We start from the raw sequence: 23,046 nt of genomic DNA, 5'->3' as shown, positions 1-23,046 counted from the left end.
TGTGCCAAGTTGAGCCCTGTGGATTACCTTCAGTTGAATAGCCTGGGTCCTATTGCAAATCGAGATCTTGCTAACATATTTCCAGATATCCTTCCACATCCCTGATGAGATTTCCATCCCCAATTCTTGAGTCCAGGCTCTGCTTGGTGCTCAATGTCCTTCGAAACATTATTTCCTAACAAGTGATAGACAGTACTAACCTAAAAGGTGCTTGTAGACTAGAGCACTTTCTGTCCATATCCGACTGGTAGGAACTAACCATCAAGCAGTCTTAGTGAAAATATTTTAACATCATAGAGTCATAGAGCTGTACAGCATGGAAACAGACCCTTTGGTCCAACTTATCCATGTTGACCAAATATCCTACATTAATCTCATTCCATTTGCCAACTGATGGTTCGTATCCCTCCAAACCCTTCCTATTCATGTGCCCATCCAGATGCTTTCTAAATGCTGTAATTGTACTAGCCTCCACCACTTCCTCTGGCAGTTCATTCCATACATGTACCACCCTCTACGTGAAAAAGTTGCTCCTTAGATCCCTTTTAAATCTTTCCCCTCTCACCTTCAACCTCTGCTGTCTAGTTCTGGACTCCCCTACCCTGGGGAAAATTCCTTAGCTATTTATCCTATCCATGCCCCTCCTGATTTTATAAACGTGTGTAAGGTCACCCCTCAGCCTCCAACACTCCAGGGAAAATAGCCCCAGATTATTCAACCTCTCCCTATAGCTCAAATGTGGTTAAAGTGGAACACTGCTGACATCATTGCTGTTCCATGCTATGAATGCCCAGTAAACTTCCAGCATAAATTTGATGTGCCAAATGGCGACCCTCTTGTGTTGTAATGGTTTCATGACCAAAGAATGTTGAAGTCAGTCACTGCACCGTTTTATCTTGTATTTGTCAGGATAAACACAGGAACGTCAAATTTCTAATAATCACGATTCACACTACCAGAGAAAAGGGTGCTGATTGGTCAGCACATTTACTATTTTTTGTGACGAAGGCAATGCCGTGGAGAAAGTAGCAGGGAACCACAGGCTTGCCAAGCTTCCACATAATCCAAAAAAGGTACAAGGCTTGAACAAATTCCTTTTGTTTGCAGAGACTTGTACACTTGAAAAGATTGTATTACAAAGATGTTGCTGGGATTGGAGAGCACTGCTGGAGGGATCTGTGGATTGATCCCTGGTGTTACTGTCTGCAACGCACTGCGAACAAAGAGATCATTGGCATGTAGTATTGAAGCAGTGGCATGATTTTCAGGGCATTTAATACTCTTTGATGCAAGCATGCCACTGGAAATTAATCAAGAATTTGGAGTCAGAGCCCAGCTTGCAGGAGTTAGAGCAAGGACTCAGCCCTACACTACCTCACTCAAGAAATGGAATACTACCATTGAATTTTGCAAGAAACGATGATATGTGTCCCAAGCAAATGGGATCTGGCGATAAGGTAAGGCTTCACAGAGGGTCTTTTTGGCTATGATCCACAAAAGTTAACTGCAGATAGTGTCCAACTTGATGTATCTTAGTGTAGTAAAACTGATTAGAGCCATAGAGTCAAAAAGCATGGGAAAAGGCCTGTTAGTCCAACTCATCCATGCTGACCAGGTTTCCCAAACCAAACTAGTCCCATTTGCCTGCACTTGGTCCATATCCGTCTACACCATTCCTATTCATGTACCTGTCCAAATATCTTTTAAATGATGTAACTATACCTGCATCTACCACTTCCTCTGGCAGTTCATTCCACAAACGAACCACCCTCCATGTGAAAAGGTTGCCCCTCGGGTCCCTTTTAAATCTTTTTCCTCTCACCTTAAACCTATACCCTCCAGCTTTAGACTCCGCCCCTACCCTAGGCTATTCACCCTGTCCATGCCCCTCATGATTTATGACCCTCGATAAAGTCACCCCCTGAGCTTAGTCAAAGATAAAACATTTCAGCAAACATGCCTCTGTTCACAATATTCAAGTCCTGTACTAGTAAACAACTTGGATAGTGGTTGATGAAGTTCAGTTACAGTTTTCCTGCCAATCTTTTTCAGTCTATCATACTGAGCTCCGTTCTTTCCCCATTGAAGTGAGCTCGCCCCCAGTTAATTATTCTTGTGCTGGATTGATTAGTGTCCTTCACTATCCTTACGCTACACCTTATGATATAATGATGACTTACTTGGCCCACCTTATTTCCAAGAATCTGGTTCGACAGTGCATCCTTTCTTTTTGGAGTGGGCACACAAGGCTGCAAAAACTTTCCTAAAAACCATCAAGGAAACTTTGCCCTTCTCTGTCCTGTGTGTTACCACTGGCCCAGGCTACACCTGGGTAGCTAAAGTCACCCATTATAATTACTTTATAATGTTGACATTTTTTTGCAGATTTGACCCTCCAAATCCTCATCACTAGTTGGTGATCTATACTGAGCAGTGTAGTTGTACCCTTTTTTTCCTTAGCACTAGCTAAATAGATTTAGTTCTTGAATCCTTTTTCACCAGCACTGCAATAAACAGGTCCATGCAGTGGGCTATGGAGGGGTAATCTCTGCTGACTGCTTGCCCCTCTTCCACAGCTGCGATCGTGCCTGGGTATCCTTGAAGAAGGAGCATGGGGTGTCCATCAATGCTTTTGTGCCTTTAGAGAGGGGTGGGTGCCACTGGGTATACAGTGTTTTATTTCCCCTTCTAGCTCCATTTTAATTTAGTCCTTTCCTCCCCCTTACCTTTGATGGAGTTTGCATTGCCCCTAATGGGCTTTGCTTGTAAATATTTAATAGGCTGCAAAATAAAAATGACTGCACGAAGGTGAGTGGCAGATCAGAATATAAAGAACTACAGAGAATAACAGGAAGATTAATTAGGAGGAAGAAATTGGAATAAATCAAATCCTTGTTACCCACAGAGGATAACACAAAAACACAGAAAATGTCATAATACAAATCCCCTATCTACCGCAAAGGATCATCAGGACCTGTCAATTAGAGGTAAAAGGAATCAGATCTGGGACTGATCTTGAATAAGCGAATAAGTGTATGACAAGGAGTGAGTGTATGAGAGAACAGTACTTTGGGATGTAAAACATGGCTGACAAGAATTTGTGCAGGTATTTAAAAAGAGTAAATAATGTGATTGTTCGTCCTCTAGGGACTGAGATAATAGACAATAAGGAAATAGCAGATGAAATGAACAAATAGAGCCATAGGGTTGTAAGGCACGGAAACAGACCTTTAGGTCCAACTCGTCCATGCCAACCAGAAATCCTAAATTAATCTAGTCCTATTTGCCAGCACTTGGCCCATATCCCTCTAAACCCTTCCTATTCATGTATCCATCCAGATGCCTTTTAAATGTTGAAATTGTACCAGCCTCCACCACCATGCACCAATGTCTGTGTGAAAAAAAGTTGCCGCTTAGATCTCTTTAAATCTTGCTCTTTTGCCTTAAGACTCTGCCCTTTAGTTCTGGACTTCCCTACCCTGGGAAAAAGACCTTGGCTATGCCCCTCATGATTTTATAAACCTCTATAAGGTCACACCTCAATCTCCAACGCTTCAAGGAAAATAGCCCTGGCCTATTCAGTCTCTCCCTGTAGCTCAAACCCTCCTAACCCAGCAATATTCTTGTAAATCTTTTCTGCATTCTTACAAGTTCAATAACATCTTTCCTATAGCAAGGAAACCAGAATTGAACACAGTATTCCAAAAATGGCCTAACTAATGTCTTGTACAGCAGCAACATGACATCCCAATTCCTATACTCCATGGCCTGACTGTTAAAGGCAAGCACACCAAAGACCTTCTTCACTCTCCTGTCTACCTGTGACTCCACCTTCAAGTTACAATGAACCTGCACCCTGAGGTTTCTTTGTTTGGCAACATTCTTTAGGACCCTAACCATTAAGTGTATAAGTCCTGCCCTGATTGGCCTTGTCAAAATGCAACACCTCACATTTATTTAAATTAAACTATACTACTAAATTAAACAGTGTGAACAAAGTTCATATTTTGAGTCCAACATAACTCTGTGTTTCCATCTCTGATTGGTGCCGGTCTTGCTGAGCTTCTTCACTCTTTTTTGTTTTTGTTTCAGATTTCCAGCATAACTGCAGTACTTTGCTTCTAGATAGGTTCTTGTTAGGCAAAGGAAGGGGAATTGGCTGCATTCCCTACAATTCTTCCTGCCACTGCAGAGACCACTGTTGGTCAGTTTGTGGAAGCAGCTTCTGGAACTGAAGTCAATGTGCCACCAAGCAGCTGTGTCACCAAGGGGAACGTGGAATTCCAAACACTAACTGAGCAGCCATGATTTTATTGAATGGTGGAGCAAGATTGACGAGGAGAAAGTGAGGACTGCAGATGCTGGAGATCAGAGCTGAAAATGTGTTGCTGGAAAAGCGCAGCAGGTCAGGCAGCATCCAAGAAGCAGGAGATTCCTGAAGAAGGGCTCATGCCCGAAACGTCGATTCTCCTGCTCCTTGGATGCTGCCTGACCTGCTGCGCTTTTCCAACAACATGTTTTCAGCAAGATTGACCAGCCAACCTAATCTGTATAGCTACCTCCAGATGTCAGTTCACTCTACCAGAAGCTAACTGCCTTAAACAACAAAAAACTGACAGAACTGCAGATGCTGGAAACCTGAAACAAAGTCAGAGATTGCTGCATAATCTCAACAAGTCTGACAGCAACCGTGGAGAGAAGTCAGGTTGCGGTCCAGTGATCCTTCTTCAGAAACGGCAACTCTGATTTCTCTCACAGATGCCAGACCTGCTGAGATTTTCCAGCAATTTCTGTTCCTGTGCCTTATACAATAGATGGTTTCTAATGATGCCCTTCCCCACAAAGTAAGATAGTTTCTGATAAATCCAGTAAGCAATTGAATGGCTGCAAACTGAAATACCAAAAAACTCAAATGCTGAAAATCAAAAACCAAAACAGAATTTGCTGGAAAATTCAAAAGGTGTGGCAGCATTTGTGAAGAGAAAGCATTTGGGGTCCACAGGTGTTGCCAGACCTACTGAGTTTTCCCAGCAATTTCTGTAACTGAATGACCCTCACTGCCCAACAGAATGGTGAACATGGGGCATGTGATGGCTGAGGCTGTCGTGGTGAAAATGATCCTCCGGCCGCTAGGGGCGCGGCGGCAGGCGCCACGATGCCAATCCGGGTGATGCTGCAGTGCCTGGGTGGCGGGAGGCGTCTATCTCTGTGCCTCGGCCGGGCGGTGGGAGCGACTTCGGCCTGGGTTAGCGCGGGGAACGGCTTGGCGAGAGCGGCTACGTCGAACAGGTAAAGTGAGCGCCAGAAGAGAGTCAGTGTCCCCTCAGGGGCCGTGGTAAATCTTTGAAGAGTAGGCGAAAGGCATTGCAGTTGAGCTCGGTTTTCGACCCGCAGTGCTGCTGCGCGGAATGCTGGGAATTGTAGTCTCCACAGGTTCCGCTCTCGGTCGTCATCGCCAAGGGGACCAGCAGAGCGGACTACAACTCCCGACGAGTCTTGCGCCTAGGTCACGCCCCCTACTGTTTACTCACACACTCACCTTGACAGGTGGGTTTGATGCAGCATTTGCTGTGGAGCAGAGGGGCTCAGCAGGTATTTGGTCGCTTGTTTTACTCTAAGTTGCTCGTTTTAAAGGTAATTCTTCGTAAGGTACGCGTCCCATGATTTGGAATTAATTGGCTACTTTTAGCGTTATAACTTTTTTCACTTTCTGTTTCAAAAGTTAGTGAATGTTTTTTGCTTGTGCCTCTTTCTCAGACTTCCTTCTCAGAATAATCCTATTTGGGGTGTTGTTTCCTAACGCTAATGAAAAAATAATATAAGTTAAGGCACTTAAAATACTATAATCGACAGCTAATTTTTTCGGATCGAATTTGCCACTGTTTATGGGCCTGTCACTGAATACTTCGCGAATAAAGTATTTACAGCAGGTTATCATGTCTGAGATTTTCCAAACCATGATTTGTGCTTCGCTGAATTTTTTTTTCCCTTACAGGCCATGTAATAGAAATTGCATTACTGCAAATGGAAGAGGTTGAACTGTTCAAAACCTTGAGATAGAGCACAGTATTCAGACACCGTTTGCTTTGTTTTTATTTATTTGAAACGAGAAGATGCATCATAGAGTCACAGAGGTACACAGCGTGGAAACAGATCCGTTGTCCAACTTGTCCATGCTGGTCAGATATCCTAAAATAATCAGGTCCCATATTTCTCTCAACTCTTCCTATTCATGACCACATCCAGATGCCATTTCAATGTTGTAATTGTACCGGCCTCCACCACTACTTCTGGCAGCTCATTCTATACACGCGCCATCCTCTATGTGAAAAAGTTATCACCCCTTAAGTCCATTTTAAATCACTACCCTCTCGCCTTCAACCTATGCCGCCTAGTTTCGGAGTCCGCTACCCTGGGGGAAAGACTTTGACTATTCTTCCTATCCCTGCTCCTCATGATTTTATCAACTTCTATAAGGCCGCCTTAATAACATCTTTCCCATAGCAAGAAGACCAGGGTTGAACACAATATATCAAAAATAGCCTAACCAATGAACTGTGCAGCTGTACATGACCTCCCTACACCTATAGTAAAAAGTGAGGTCTGCAGATGCTGGAGATCAGAGCTGAAAATGTGTTGCTGGTTAAAGCGTAGCAGGTCAGGCAGCATTCAAGGAACAGGAAATTCGACGTTTCAGGCAAAAGCCCTTCATCAGGATGTTCCTGATGAAGGGCTTTTGCCCAAAACGTCGAATTTCCTGTTCCTTGGATGCTGCCTGATCTGCTGCGCTTTAACCAGCAACACATCTTCGGCTCCCTACACCTATACTCAATGCATTGATCAATAAGGGCAAGCAGAACAAGCACCTCCTCCACTACCCCGTCTCCCTGCGACTCCACTTTTAAAGAACTGTGAATCTGCACTCCAAGGTCCCTTTGTTTGGCAGCACATCCAGTACCTTAAGATTAATAGTATAAATCCTGCCCTGATTTGCACTCCCAAAATGTAGCACTTCACATTCATCTAGATTAAGCACCATGTGCCACTCCTTGGTCCATCGGCCCATCAGATCAAGGTCTCTTTGTATTCTGAGATAACCTTCTTTGCTGTCTGCAACATCACCAATTTTGGTGTCATCTGTAAATTTACTACCATACCTCCTATATTCACAACCAAATCACTTGTATAAATGACAAAAAGTGAACCCAGCGCTGATTCCTGTGGCACACCATTGATCACAGGCCTCCAGTCCGAAAATTAACCCTCCTTCACCATCCACTATCTCCTACATTCTTACCAGGTTTGAATCCAATTGGTTAGTTCTCCCTGTATTCCATGAGATCTAACCTTGTTAACCAGTCTTGTATGCAGATCCTTGTCGGAATCCATATGGACAACGTCCACCACTCGCCCTCATTGCCTTTGTCAAAATAACGAAGTTAAAAATAACGTATAATTGAAAAAAAACTACACAAATCTGCAAAGATTATTGCTAGGTCAGAATATCAGTCAGATTGCAGAAAAACAGAAATGAATGGCAAAAAAACTGAGGAGTAAATAGACTATGAATTTGATTAACCAATAATACAAGAACTGGTAGTTGCTACAAGAATTTGAAAGGTGTACCTAAAATTAGTGATGGTCCTCTAGACTGGAGAATTGCAATTGGCAGACGTGTTGAACAGGTATGTTGTGTTTGCCTTGATTTGATTTTACTGTCATATGCACTGAAGTACAAAAGATGCAGGAGTACAGTGAAAAGTGTATAATGTCAACACACAAGGCATGGTCTTAGATACAAGTGTCTTTCAGAATTGTAAGAACCAAATGGAAAGAAAGAAGAAAGTTAAAAGTTAAACAGTTCATTACAGAGACCTTAGAAAACATCCCAAACACACTTGAAAATCACTTGAATAGGAGGGAGGGACTGAAAACAGTCATCTTCAACAGGGAAAATGATTAGATCTCACTGGTCTCCAGTCCAGGTGGCCTACACTTTAGGATCTTAAAAGAAGCAGCTACTGAACTAGTGAAAACATTGGTTATACTCTTCCAAAATTATTTCAGATATTCTAGGAGGCTTCCAGTGGATTGAAAAGTAGCTAATGCAAAGCCTTTACTTTAAAAAAAGAGGGAATGCGGAACTATAAGCCAGTAGCCTAGCATTGGTCTTAGGTAAACAAATTCAGTATTATGGAAGTTATGGCATGATACTTAGAAAATCACAACATGGTCAGGCAGAGTCACCATAACTTTGTGAAATGGCAATTGAGTAACTCATTTATTGAGTTTTTTTGAGGCTGTAACAAGTAAGGCGGGGGGCGAAAAGGAACCTGTACATGTAGATATTTTCTAATCATCCTGGTCACAGATGTGGAACTTGAACCATGGCTTCTTGGTTTAAATTAGGCATTATACCACTGCAACACAGGAGCCCCCACCTGTAGATGGATACTTGAGTTAGCAAAGACATTTGATAAGGTGCCACATAAACGGTTGCTGCATGAAATAACAGCACATGGTGTAGATAATAATGTGTTTGCATGAATAATGGACTTTTTATTTAACAGTAAGTGAAGGTTAGGAATAAATGAGTCCTTTTCAGACTGCCAAGTTGTAACTATTTGGGTACATAAGAGTAGTCTTGGAATCTCAGCAATTTATAATTTATATTAATGTTTTGGATGAAGTGACTATAAGCGTCTGAATGTATGACAGCGAAGCTTGCTGCTGAAACCAAGACAAGTGGAATTGTAAGCAGTTAAGAGGTTACAGAAAGTCTGTAAAGGGATATAGATAGGTTAAATGAATGGGCATACATTTGGCAGATGGAGTATAATTTGGGAAAGATGAACTTTAGGGTGAAAAGGTGTGTACAATTTGAAAAGACAGAGACTGTGGTACAGAGTGATCTGGATTTCCTGAACTATGAGTCACAAAATGTTAGTTTGCAGATACAATTCGGAAGATTAGGAAGACAAATGGATTGTTGTGATTGAATGGAAGGTGAAGTTTTTCACAAGTAGAGACGCCTTCCTACAGTTGTACAGGGCTTTGGTGAGACCAGATCTGAAATAATATGTACAGATTTGGTTTAGAAGACCAACTTTAAAAGATGACTTGATCTTGAGTTGGTTTATCCTCCTTGTTGTTTGATTCTGGAATAGTCTACTCCCTAGTTGGCTATAAACATTTCTATCATTTTTCAATCTAAACCCTGTTAACCATAACTTTCCTGGGAAGAAAAAACTTGACATTTCCACTTCTGTTGATCACCTAGAAGGACAAAGACCGCACGTGCATCAGAAGATTAGTGTAGAAATTTAGCAAAATAAGATGTGCTCTTCATAGAACATATGATCTTAAGGGGACTTGGGGTGGGTACTGGGATGGATATTTCCTCATGTCAAAGAGACTAGAACAAGGTGATAGTGTTTAAGAATAAGAGGTCAGAGATGAGGCAAGATGTTTTCTTATTGAAAGGCAAAGCAGACCTGAAGGGCCTACTTCTGATCCCAAGTCCAATGTTCCTAGAAATGCCAAGCAACTCTGTGGGATAAACATTTCAAAGTGTATTAATGCACAGAATATAAGTGTTAGTGATAAGGCCAACATTAGCATTTACTGCCCATCACTAATTGCTGCAGAGAAGTCAGTGGTGAGCTGACATTGTAAACCATGACAAACCATAGGTGTCCTCACACTGCTGTTGAGGAGGAAGTTTTAGGATTTTGAGTAATCAACATTGGAGGAACATCAGCATATTTGTAAGCCAGGATACTGTCAGGACTGAAAGTAAACTGAGAAATTCCTATGTGCATTCAGCCTTATCATTCCAGGTAGTGGAGGTTGAGAGTTTAGAAGGTGCTGTCGGAGGATGCATGGTGAGTTGCTGCAGTGCATCTTGTGGGTTGGGGTGATTATGGGGATGTTATGCACTGCTGCCACTGCACAGGGTTTTGGAACGTGTGATTTTTAAGATGGTGGATAGAGTGCTAACCTAGAGGTTGCTTGGTTGTTTGCTGGGGTTTCACAAATCTAGTCGCATCTACACTCATGTAGGAAAATGGAGAGTACTTTATTATGTTAAGCTCCTGAATTCAACCTTGGAGATATTTGAGAAGTCAGGGGATGAATCATCTGTGGCATAATACTTGTGTTCTGGCATGTTCTTGTAACTACAGCATTTCTGATCACTGGTAACTGTTAATGGTGAAGAACATGATGATGGTTATACCATTTAGTACTTGTAAAGCTTGGCTAGATTCTGTCCTGTGGGTGATGATAATTTTTTCACATCTGGGGATTTCCTTTGAAAGCTCTAGCTCTTCAAGGGTCTGAATAGGCTTTTCTCTCCTGAGCAAAACTTGAGAGGTTAAGTGCTGTTTTCAGGGAGGTCAGTGTGGCCTCAACCTATGGCCTGTACCTCCTCCATCACTCAACTGACCCCTACTGTAATATTTTCCTGATGAGAATGGAGCAGGTAGAGAGAATCCGAGTTAATGTTTTGAGGTGAATGTGACCTTTCCTGAGAACATACAAGATTTTTGCAGTCTGGAAAACCTAAGATTTGTGAAAAAAATTGTTCTGTTTTTGCTGATTAGATCTCCTAATGTTTTCATTTTGTTTATAAAGCTACAAGTTTGAAGAATGTTCCAGTGGAGAAGGGGGAACATTTGACCTATAGTGCTTGACTATTTGTAAAAGCCATCCTGATTTTCCTGATCAACCTGTACATTTTCCCTTTGTGATTTTTAAAATTCTTCATGGACATTGCTGGCAAGGCCCATGTTTGCTGTCTGTCCCAAATTGGCCTTGAATTGAAAAGACTGCTGGGCCAATTCAGAGGACAGTTAAGAGATAAAATACTACACAAGAGATAAGGCAAGGTATTACAGTTTACAGAACGAAGGCAGATAGAGTTCAGACATCGATCAGCCAAGTGAGGGTTCAAAGGGCTGAAAGGCTTTTTTTTGTTGCATATCCAGCAAAATTATGATGGGATCCAGGGATCATAATAGTGACTCCATACTCAGTGCACTATTTCAGGAGAAGTATCATCTGCTACCATGCAATACTGCACCCTTCAAAACTGGTTTAAATGCATTCGACTGCAAACAGGCAGTTTTGTTTGATTAAAATGAGTAAATTATGTGTTCAGTACAAAACAATACATTGTGCATTTCACCAGTCAAAATGACATGTAGATAATAAAAATGGCACAAATGTTCTTTCATTGTGTTTTTTTTCTCTTTCTCTGGGCTCCATCTCCACCTCTGATTTATCTCTACCGCTACCACAACCACCACCACCCACCCCCAACCCCGATATCTTCAGCACATATGATGATTAGACTAGATTCCCTACAGTGTGGAAACAGGCCCTTCGGCCCAACCAGTCCACACTGACCCTCCGAAGAGTAACCCACCCAGACCCATTTCCTTCCGACTAATGCACCTAACACTATGGACAATTTAGCATGGCCGATTCACCTGACCTGCACATCTTTGAATATATCAACCTTTTCTGAGTGAAAATCAATTCTGAGAAGGGTCAGTGGACCTGAATAGTTAACTCTGATTTCTCTCCATAGATGCTTGAGTTTTTCTAGCGAATACTGTTTTTGTTAGGGAGGGTTACAAATTTCAGATTTACCAACAATGTCCACCTAGATTGAATTGAAGAAACGTCTATGTGCATAGACAATGAACTTCTTGTCAAGAACCTGCAAAAGCATATGCTGTCCATGTATCATCATTCATCGGGCTTGGAAGATATCTTGCAGCAAAAGGTTGTCTCCCTTGTAATCACAGTTGTTTACAGATGATCAATTACTTTGAATGTTACTTGAAATACAAGTGCCACTTTCAGTAAAATATAGAAACTTCTAGGAGCTTGATTGTTTATATTATTCTGATCTGGTTGAATAGAAGATCACATGTCTTAGATTGTAACAAAAAAACCATTATGACCTGGATCAGATACTTGTTAATTTAAATATTTGTGAATATGTACAAATAAATAGCCATTATGATGTCTTCTAAATTGATTGAAGTAATTTACTTTATAGTGAGGAGAATATATAGAACACAAGTTATCTTTCCAATTCAACAATTTATTTTTAATTTCAATCCCTCCGTAGCCTCACCCCCTCCCCTCCTGTAATAAGACTATAAAATATAGAAGGAGAATTAGGCCCTTTGACCCATCAAGTCTGTTCTGCCATTCATTCATGGCAGGTATGTTTCTCAACCCCATTCTCCTACCTTCTCCCTGTAACCTTTGGTCTCCCTAACAATCAAGACCCTATCCATATGTCTTAAGTACATGCAATGAGTTGGCCTTGACAGCCCTCAGTGGCAAATAGTTGCACATTTTCACCACTCTTTGGCTGAAGAAATTGCTTTTTATCTCAGTTCTGAAGAGTTGGCCCTTCATTCTGAAGCTGCATCCTCACATCCTAGTCTCTCCTACTAGTGGAAATACCTTCTCCACGTTCACTCTATCCAGGCTTTTTTATATTCTGTATAAATTCAGTGCGACTTTCCTCATCCATCCTCTTTAACTTCATCGAGTGCAGCCCCAGAGTCCTCAACTGTTCCTCATATGACAAGCCCTTCACCTCTGGGATCATTTTTGTAAACCTCCTTTGGACCCCCTCCACCATCAATCCATCTTTTCTTCTGGGGTGGCCTGGTGGCTCAGTGGTTAGCACTATTGCCTCACAGAGCCAGGGACCCAGGTTCAATTCCCGCCTTGTGCAACTGTCTGTGTGGAGTTTGCACATTCTCCCCGTGTCTGCGTGGGTTCCTCCAGGTGCTCCTGTTTCCTCCCACAGTTCAAAGATGTGCAGGTCAGGTGAATTGGCCATGCTAAATTGTCCGTAGTGTTAGGTGCATTAGTCAGAGGGGAATGGGTCTGGGTGGGTTGCTCTTCAGAGAGTCGGTGTGGACTTGTTGGTTCGAAAGGTCTGTTTCCACACTGTAGGGAATCTAATCTAATCTATATACAGGGCCCAAAACGGCATACGATATTCCAAATGCAGTTTAACTAGAGCCTTTTACACTCTCAATATTTCTCTGCTCGTGTATCCTAGCTCTCTTGAAATTAATGTTAACATGCATTTGCCTTCCTAAAGGCCAACTGAACCTGCATGATAATCTCGTATTTGCAAATAAACCTGATGGACTGTAACCTGGTGTTGTGTGGTTTTTGACCAGCACTGGCACCTCCACATCGTGGCCGCCTAACATGCACATCCCTAAACACGACAGGGCAATTTAGCATAGCCAATCCACTTAACCTGCACAACTTTGGATTATGGGAGGAAACTGGAGCACCTGGAGTTAACCCATGCAGGTATGGGGAGAATGTGTAAACTGTACACATTCAGCCACCAAGGCTGAAATTGAACCTGGGTCTTGGCACTTTGAGGCAGCAGTGCTAACAACTGAGCCACTGTGCTACCTTTTGTGCCAGACACGGACTGTGGCTAATGGTAACAAAACCAACAAGAGGGAATAACCTACTTGGTTTTTCAATCTATAATTGACCTGTTGTAGATGTATCTCCACAGTAATGGTAGAAATCACTATCATACAGTGTTTATTGAACCAGAATCCCATCTTCACATTGAGGGTGCCATGCATCATGCAGTATGGTACTACCACCTTCCTTAGAACGATTGAATCAGAACAGATGCAACAACTCAAAACAGGGAAATCATGGGGTTCTTTGGGCCATCAGTAGCAGAAGAATTGTTTTCAACCATAATTTATAATCTTAGCATATCTCCCACTCTGTCATTCCATTGGAAGGATGTTGTGAAATTTTGAAAGGGTTCAGAAAAGATGTGCAAGGATGTTGCCAGGGTTGGAGGATTTGAGCTATAGGGAGAGATTAAATAGTCTGAGGCTGTTTTCCCTGGAGTGACGGAGGCGGAGGGATGACCTTATAGAGGTTTACAGAATTATGAGGTGCATGGATACAATAAATAGGCAAAGTCTTTTCCCTGGGGTGGGGTAGTCCAGAACAAGAGGGCATAGTTTTAGGGTGAGAGGGGAAAGATATGAAAGGAACCTACGGGGCAACTTTTTCATGCAGAACTTGATGTGTGTGTGGAATGAGCTGCCAGAGGAAATGGTGCAGGTTGATACAATTGCAGCATTTCAAAGGCATCTGAATGGGCATATGAATAGGAAGGGTTTAGAGGGATAAGGGCCGAGTGCTGGAAAATGCAACTACATTAGATTGGGATATCTGGTCAGCATGGATGAGTTGAACTGAAGGGTCTGTTTCTGTGCTTCTCTATGACTCAATGACTCCCAAGTTCCTTTGTACTTCAGATTTCTGAAGCCTTTTCCCATTCAGAAAACAGTTTACACCTCAATTCTACTACTCAAGTGCAAAACCTCACACTTGCCCGCATTGTATTCTATCTGTTCCTTCTTTGCCCATTCTCCTGCAGTATCTCTGCTTTCTCAACACTAGCTGTCCCCCACTTATCTTTTCGTTATCTGCATACTTAGCAACAATTCCCTTGGTTCTTTTGCCCAGATCGTTAATGTGTAACTTGAATAGTTGTGGTCCCAACATGGATCCCTATGGTATTCTTCTAGTCACCAGCTGTTACACTGAAAAAGACCCCTTTACTCCCCCTCTTTGCCTTCTTCCAGTCACCCAGTCCTCTACCCAAGCCAGTACCTCACCCCAGCATTATGGGTTCTTGTCTTATTTTACTGCATCCTGTGTGGTTCCTTGTCTAAGGCCTTCTGGAAATACCAAAAGATCATATCCACTGGCTCTCCTTTGTCTAGCTTGCTTGTTACCAGCTCAAAGAATTCTAACAGATTTGTCAAGCATAGCCTCCCCTTGACAAAGCCATGCTGACTCAGCCCTATTTTACCATGCACTGGCAAGTACTTTGCAATCTCATCCTTAATAATGGACTCAAATCTTACTAACGACTGAGGTCAGGCTAACCAGCCTATAATTTCCTGTCTTCTGCCTCCCTCCCTTCTTAAACAGGGGTGTTACATTAGCCATTTTTCAGTTGTCTGGAACCTCCCTGACTCCAGTGATTCCTGAGAGATCACCACCAAGGTCTCCGCTATCTCCTTCAGAACTCTAGGGTGGAGTCCATCTGGACGGAGTGATAGATCCATCTTCAGACCTTTCAGCTTCACCAGTACCTTCTCAATGATGGCCACTGCTCTCAGCTGTGCCCCCGACTCTCTTGAAGCTCTGTTATGCTGCTGGTGTCTTCCACTGTGAAAACTGTTGCAAAGTACCTATTCAGTTTCTCCACCATTTCTATGTTCCAGCCTCATTTTCCAGCACTTCAATGGCTTTTCTCATCTCTTTTATATATCTCCAAAAAACGTCTTGGAATCTTGTTTTATATTACCAGCTAGCTTATCTGCATATTTCATCTCACCCCACTATTACTTTTTCAGTTATCTTTTGAAGGTTTTTAAAGTTTTCCCATTCATCTGGTTTCCCACTACCTTTCACTAAATTGCATGCTTTATCTTAGCTTTTATTGCTGTCCCTGACTTCCCTTGTAGCAATGGTTGCCTCAACCTCCCCTTAGTATGTTCATTCTTCCTTGGGATGAATTTTTGCCAAACCTCCCAAATTATCCCCAGAAGCTCCTGCCATTGCTACTCCGCTGTCTTTTCTGCTGGGTGCTCCTTTCACTCAACTCTGGCCAGTTCCTCCCTCATATCTTTGAGGCTACTTGGACTCAATTGTAATCCAGTTACATCTGAATCCAGTTTCTCCTTTTCAGACTGCAGAGTGAATTCAGGCGTTTTAGGATCACTGCCTCCAAGGGGTTCCTTTGCCATACGTTTCCTAATCAAATCTGCCTCATTGCACATTACCAAATCCAGAAGTGGTCTCTTCCTCAGTGGGTTCTACCACAAGCTGCTCCAAAAAAAAACATTTCATAGACATTTCACAAATTTCTTTTCTTGAGATCCTCTACTAACCAGATTTTCTCAGTCCAACTGCACACTGAAGCTCCCCATGATTATTGTAATAGTGCTTTTCCTCCCTGGCTTTTCTATCTCCGATTTATTTTCTTCCCCACATGCTGGCTACTGTTAGGAGGCCTGTACGCAACTTCCATCAGGGTATTTTTTCCCCTTTGTGGTTCCTCAATTTTATCCACACAGATTCTCCACCTTTATCATTTCTTACTATTAATTTACTTTCATTTCTTATGAACAAGGCAGCCCAATCCCTTCTGCCTGTCCCTTTAATAGATGTGCTTCCTTGGATATGAATAATCTAGTGTAGATTTCAGCATTCTGAAATATTATTTAATTCTAGTCTTTTCATCGGCGTAACTTTAACGGCTCCATTTTTTAATGGCTGTGTATTGAGCTGTTAAGAACTGAGCTCGAGAATTCATTCTCAAAGCCCCTCCATCTCTGTTTCCACATTGACTCTCCTTTATCCTCTGTTTGGCTAAGGGATTAACCAAATATCTCCTGATGTCTCTTGGTGTTGAATGTTGTTTGTAATACTTCCTATGAAGCACCTTGGAATGTTTCATTACATGAAAGGTGCTATAAAAATAGGTTTTTATTGTTTGAACAATGACAGTGCTGTTGTCTCAGTCGGTAGTACTTTGGTCTCTGCATGGCAATTAAATCACCCTCGGAAAGGATGGAATGAGTCAGATGAGATGTTATTTTTGTAAAAAAAAACCTCAAATCCAGTTTGAATGCAGCCCACATTTAGGTTTAAAATGGGTGGGACTGGAGACCGGTTGTCTGTTTAAATATTATAACGGAGGGTGGGGGAAATGGACTAGGCCACAGGAAAGACAGTAGCTGAAGAGATTCGAAGACAGCTGTGAGAGAGGCTAAGTTACAGTATTGCTTTGTAGGTCAGAAGACTTGAGCATGAATTTCAGGCCGACACTCTCAATACACTTGGGAGGGATGTTGCATCTTCAGAGGTATTGTGTTTGGATGAGAACAAGGTTCATCTCTGCCCTCTTAGGTAGATGTAAAAGATCCCATGACACTGTGAAACCAGATAGTCTGGTCATTATCACAGTGGTGTGCTCACCTTGCTAAAGCAGTGATATCATTTCTTAAGCACTAGAGAGTCTGGAACATAGTTTAAGATGTCCTGCATTCATAAAGGTATTGCCTAGTAGAACGAAAATAGTAAAGCTTGAGTCATACTGATGCAACTTGTCTTGTGTACCTCAAAACAGAGTTCCAGCATGATCAGTACAGTATGCTCATTTCTAAGTATTACTGTTTTTATTTTACTGGTTTTCCCCTCTTGAATGCAAGTTTGTTCCTTCTTTAAGTTAACTAAATATTCTGTTCCTCTCTACATAATTTGGTTGATTTTCTTACCCTAAACAAGATTTTCTTATTCTAAATATCCTCCAATGTCTTACTTCACCAAATGCTCCCATCTTTCCTCTTTATGAATTTGACTAAATAAGTAAAAGATAAAGCAAAATACTGCAGATGCTGAAATGTTGAGACGAAAGTAGAGTGCTGATCACACAGAAATCAGTAATTGTATGTGGCGAGCAGAGAATAGTTGATGTCAAAGGGTCACCCTCAAAGCACTAGTTCTCACTGTGGTTGTTTTCTTGATTTGCTTTCCCAGTTTTTTTGTTTCCAAATTCTAACCTCCCACAGTATCCTGTTCTTGTATTTTATCTTTTGCTGTTCATGGGTATCAAAGATCTTTGCAATATAGTGGGTGTGAGATTTTCTCCTATCATCCAGATAAACTAAGGAACAACTTAAATACCATTCTTGGGACAACAGCATTTGAACTTATTGTGAGTGGAGAGAAAAAGAGAGGAATGTAGTGGTGTACTCGCCCTGTTGCGTAGGTAGTGGTGTTGGGGTTGTTTAGAGTTGTGCATTGGAAACAAACAAATCAGTTTGTATGTGAAGAGATTGGATGGGTGGGGATTTGAAGGTGGGGAGGGGAGATGGGAGTATGGTTTTGATTCCTGGGAAATCATTTGCTTGGTTGGGAGAGGAGAGAGGGGAGTATCTGCTGCTGTTTCACCTGACCTACAAAACCATACTGTAACTTATCTTCTCTCTCAGCTGTCCTCACATCCCTTCAGCTTTCCCGTGGCCTAGTCAATTCCACGCCCCTGCACCCGTTATAATATTTAAACAGACAACCTGTCTCCAGTTCCATCTATTTTAAATCAGTATGTGGGCTGCATTAAAACTAGATTTGAACATTTTTTTAAAAAAAAACTAACACCTCCATCAACTCATTCTACCCATTCTGTGGGTGATTTAATGTTGTAAATTGTGTTGCAAAATGCTTCCATCTGGCAAAAATTAGCTGACCTTAGCTCCTCTTAAACCTGTATTTCTCGAGACTTTAGACACCCTTACGACTATTTCAGAAACAGGGGAATCTAAAGCAAATGTTAAATACTGTAAAGATATGCCTATTCAACTTTCGACATATTGGTTTCTGTTAAATCATGTAAATTGAGTACAACTCTGGGTCTGTTTTAGAGATCAAGCTTTTAAAAAGCAGATCAGAATCTGAATTTTTTAACTCGTCGAGAAATTAAATGTGCTCACATGAGCATGAACTTTAGTCGTATCTTGGATGTGTCATTTTTTTTTCGCTTTGAATCAACAGGAACTGTCCCAGCAGAGGTTTTAGAAAAACAGCATTTGTAACCATGGCAACAGGTGGCAGTGATGGATCACGATGTTCGTTAGGCCCAAAGACAAAACAGCACACCAACAGATTGATCCATGAGAAGTCTCCCTATCTTTTGCAGCATGCACACAATCCTGTAGACTGGTAAGCATCGAACTCTTTATAAGATTAGGGAATTGGAAATTAGATCTGAATACCAGGCTGTTTATTCTGTAATAATGATCTATTTCAAATTGTTGTGCATATTAGGATAGAAGGGCTAACTGGCTCACTCTGTTGCATCTGTGAATCCAAACATTTCGTATTCACTTTAGAGTCATAGAGATGTACAGCATGGAAACAGACCCTTCGGTCCAACCTGTCCACGCTGACCTGATATCCCAACCCAATCTAGTCCCACCTCCAGCACCCGGCCCATATCCCTCCTAACCCTTCCTATTCATATACCCATCCAAATGCCTCTTAAATGTTGTAATTGTATCAGCCTCCACCACATCTTCTGGCAGCTCATTCCATACACATACCACTCTCTGCATGACAATTGTTGCCCCGTAGGTCTCTTTTATATCTTTCCCCTCTCACCCTAAACCTATGCCCTCTAGTTCTGGACCCCCCGACTTTGTCTATTTATCCTACCCATGCCCCTCATAATTATGTAAACCTCTATAAGGTCACCTCTCAGCCTCCGACGCTCCAGGGAAAACAGCCCCAGCCTGTTCAGCCTCTCCCTGGAGCTCAAATCCTCCAACCCTGGCAACATCCTTGTAAATCTTTTCTGAACCCTTTCAAATTTCACAACATCTTTCCAATAGGAAGGAGACCAAAATTGCACGCAATATTCCAACAGTGGCCTAACCAATGTCCTGTACAGCCGCAACATGACCTCCCAACGCCTGTACTCAATATTCTGACCAATAAAGGAAAGCATACCAAATGCCTTCTTCACTGTCCTATCTACCTGCGACTCCACTTTCAAGGAGCTATGAACCTGCACTCCAAGGTCTCTTTGTTCAGCAACACTCCCTAGGACCTTACCATTAAGTGTATAAGTCCTGCTAAGATTTGCTTTCCCAAAATGCAGCACCTCGCATTTATCTGAATTAAACTCCATCTGCCACTTCTCAGCCCATTGACCCATCTGGTCCAGATCCTGTTGTAATCTGAGGTAACCCTCTTCGCTGTCCACTCCACCTCCAATTTTGATGTCATCTGCAAACTTACTAACTGTACCTCTTATGCTCGCATCCAAATCGTTTATGTAAATGACAAAAAGTAGAGGGCCCAGCACCGATCCTTGTGGCACTCCACTGGTCACAGGCCTCTAGTCTGAAAAGCAACCTTCCACCACCACCCTCTGTCTTCTACCTTTGAGCCAGTTCTGTATCCAAATGGCTCGTTCTCCCTGTATTCTATGAGATCTAACCTTGCTAATCAGCCTCCCATGGGGAACCTTGTCGAACGCCTTACTGAAGTCCACATAGATCACATCTACTGCTCTGCCTTCATCAATGTTCTTTGTTACTTCTTCAGAAAACTCAATCAAGTTTGTGAGACATGATTTCCCACACACAAAGCCATGTTGGCTATCCCTAATCAGTTCTTGCTTTTCTAAATACATGTACATCCTGTCCCTCAGGATTCCCTCCAACAACTTGTCCACCACCGAGGTCAGGCTCACCAGTCTATAGTTCCCTGGCTTGTCTTTACCGCCCACCCTTAAACAGTGGCACCATGTTTGTCAACCTCCAGTCTTCCGGCACCTCACCTGTGACTATCGATGATACAAATATCTCAGCAAGAGGCCCAGCAATCACTTCTGCTGCTGTATCTACTAGTCAATTTTTAAATAGTCCTGCCAGCTGAGAATCATTCAAATGGAATCACAGTAAGCATTATACTAATTAAGTTCTTGTGTCATCTCACACACAAAGATCTCTAATTCTAAAATGTTGAAAGTAATTGATAAAAATAATGTTTTACATAGAATATAAAATCAATACACAAATATTTCAATTTTTTTATTTCCAACTACTAATAAGTATTTTGTAAACTTATAGAAAATGGAAATGGATAGTCACTTAACAAAACATAGCAACGTATGAATGCTTTCTAAACATCTGCAATTTAAATTCATGTCAGTGAACTGAAACATAACATGATAAAAACAGAAGAAAATTAACTATTCCAGGTATTTTTGGCATTGGTGACAAGACATCAGGTATACACACTTGGCCAGTTGGAGTGATCCAGAGGCCTTTTGTGCAGAGTGCTAGCCCCCATGTATCTGGGTCGGGGCATCCCCCTGTAAACACTGCACAGTGACAATGTCTGGTATGCCTGTTGTTTTTGAGGCAGGTGATCGATGTAGTGCCTGCTGGTTCACAGAGGGCAGCACATTTGATTATGGTCAATTGTTTTGAGAGGAGGATGGCTTTGAGGAGATTTTGGAAGATGTCTCTGAGGTGGTCAGAAATCTGTGTTGTGACCAAAACTGATCATCGGTGTCATTATTTTGAAACATTATTGGCAGACCAGATGTGTTAGGAGGTACCTACTTGAAATTCAGCTTGGCGTTTCAACTCTTATTCTTTATTTTGTCTTTCCTTTCTCAATTTTTACTGTTTTCCTTTACTCTTATCACTATCCTCACATCGTCTCTTCAGCACTTCCCGAGACTTCGGGTTTCCCTCATGATCATGCACTCTAATCCCTCTTTGATGTGCGTCATTCTCCCAGCTGGCCTGTTTAGGTGTGTTTGTTATTTCCTCAGCAGTCTTTCTTCATTCGGATATTAAAGTTTTCCATTTAATCCATATATTACGTTTCCAAATTGCCTCCTGTGCTTTTAAACATTTATTGATGTTCCAAGTTCCTCCAAGCGGCCAAATTTCATTTGCCAATTTTTTATTTAAACATCTTGACAGGCGCCTGAACCTTTCCTCATTTTGGAAGTCATCCTGGCAAAGGGGTTCCGACTGCTGACTTATCCAAAGTTTGTCCCCTTTTTTGTTAAGGCCTGAACTTTCTGCTTATCTCTATATACTAGTCTAATGTCTTCAGTTTCCACACCCACTTCAGGGTCCAGGCCGTTACGTGGTGGAACTTTGCCTCTTAACAACCAATCTAAGGCAGGGTGATTGAGACAGACAAAGTAGTTATCTTTTATCTTATGTACTATGTTCCGGAGCCTCAAACCTCACTATTAGAGGGCTCTAACTTTTGAATTTCAGGGGGTCTCTTATCTTACTTTGAGAACTTATGATTCTGAGGACTCTAACCTCTGAATTCCGGGGGTCTCCAACCTCCCTTCCCAAGAACTTGTCATCATACAAGTGCGTAAATTATCTCAGAGATTCCGTCAGTACAGAGTCCTAGGGGACAAGGGGTTGACTGAGTGGTAGGTTAAGGAGAGAGATCAAGGTAAATCTTATCCCGTGGGCCCATCCATCTCACGTAACCAGCATTCAGACAATGACTTATTCAGTCCGCCTGGAAGCTCTGTATATGTTGGAATCTCCCACTGCCACCAAATGTTAGGCTCTTTCTCTCGAGATTCTCACGCACTTGTTGCAGCTGCAACATGCTAACTTCTGTGAACAGCTAAAATTTATTAAGCAAGTATAAACGTTTGAGCATCACTTAACACTCTTTGCAATGCTTGCGAAAAATGTCAAGAGAAGCTCTCTGAACAAGGGAACTTTTTATACATGTTTTCATCATCCTTTTTATACATGATGAGACATAACCAGTAATGCCCTGAAGACAACCCCCTGCCACTCCCCCATAGTCACGTGCCACTTATGACACAATGTAACTGTATGTGATTAGGTTATTCCTCAAAACAGTGTGAGATGAAGTTATCACATCCTGCCTGCAAGACAGAACCCCCCTGCCCCAGGCATCTAATATCTTACATATCAGCAGAACAAATCAACCCTTTAACATCTCAACAAGCAGAACACCCCGGTGTTTTATACCTTCAGGTGCATAGATCCGAGATCACCTGTTTCTTCTGAAAATGCAACACTCACCACATTTCATGTCTCAAATTACTTAATTACAGTATCCCAAAATATTGTTTTTGCAATGTTATAGTTACTGTGTCTTAATTATCTAGGTATCCGTGGGGAGAAGAGGCATTTGCCAAAGCAAAGAAAGAAGACAAGCCAATCTTTCTGTCAGGTACAATGTGGGTCAAGTTAATTTAGACATCCTTTGCTTTTGGATCTTTTCTCTGGTCTCTTCCCCTATGTATTAATCCTGAAGATATTAGGACGCTAGAGCTATAAGCATTCTTCTAAGATTACCAAAACCTCAGGGATTGTCTGGACATCTCCCAGATTTCAAGATGGATCTCTGAGCTGC

At 41.9% G+C, this 23,046-nt stretch overlaps 1 protein-coding gene across 4 annotated transcripts in view; it reads left to right on the top strand.

Annotated features, from left to right (window-relative positions):
* Nucleotides 1–5,162: 5,162 nt before the first annotated feature.
* spata20 (spermatogenesis associated 20) overlaps nucleotides 5,163–23,046 on the top strand; it is a 363,387-nt gene continuing 345,503 nt past the window's right edge. For 2 of the 4 annotated variants that reach the window (XM_060844319.1, XM_060844320.1), the window contains exons 1-3: nucleotides 5,163–5,289; nucleotides 18,658–18,825; nucleotides 22,799–22,863. In XM_060844319.1, coding sequence (XP_060700302.1) covers nucleotides 5,171–5,289; nucleotides 18,658–18,825; nucleotides 22,799–22,863 — 352 coding nt within the window. In that variant the 5' untranslated portion in view covers nucleotides 5,163–5,170. Of the gene's footprint in view, nucleotides 5,290–5,521; nucleotides 5,635–18,657; nucleotides 18,826–22,798; nucleotides 22,864–23,046 lie in introns of those variants that run through there. The other 2 variants (XM_060844321.1, XM_060844322.1) reach the window with 2 other exon arrangements.

Source organism: Hemiscyllium ocellatum, chromosome 25 (assembly GCF_020745735.1).
Source record: "Hemiscyllium ocellatum isolate sHemOce1 chromosome 25, sHemOce1.pat.X.cur, whole genome shotgun sequence".
NCBI lineage: Eukaryota > Metazoa > Chordata > Chondrichthyes > Orectolobiformes > Hemiscylliidae > Hemiscyllium > Hemiscyllium ocellatum.
Note: the sequence above shows the minus strand (reverse complement) of the source record. Positions and strands in the feature narration are given on the sequence as shown.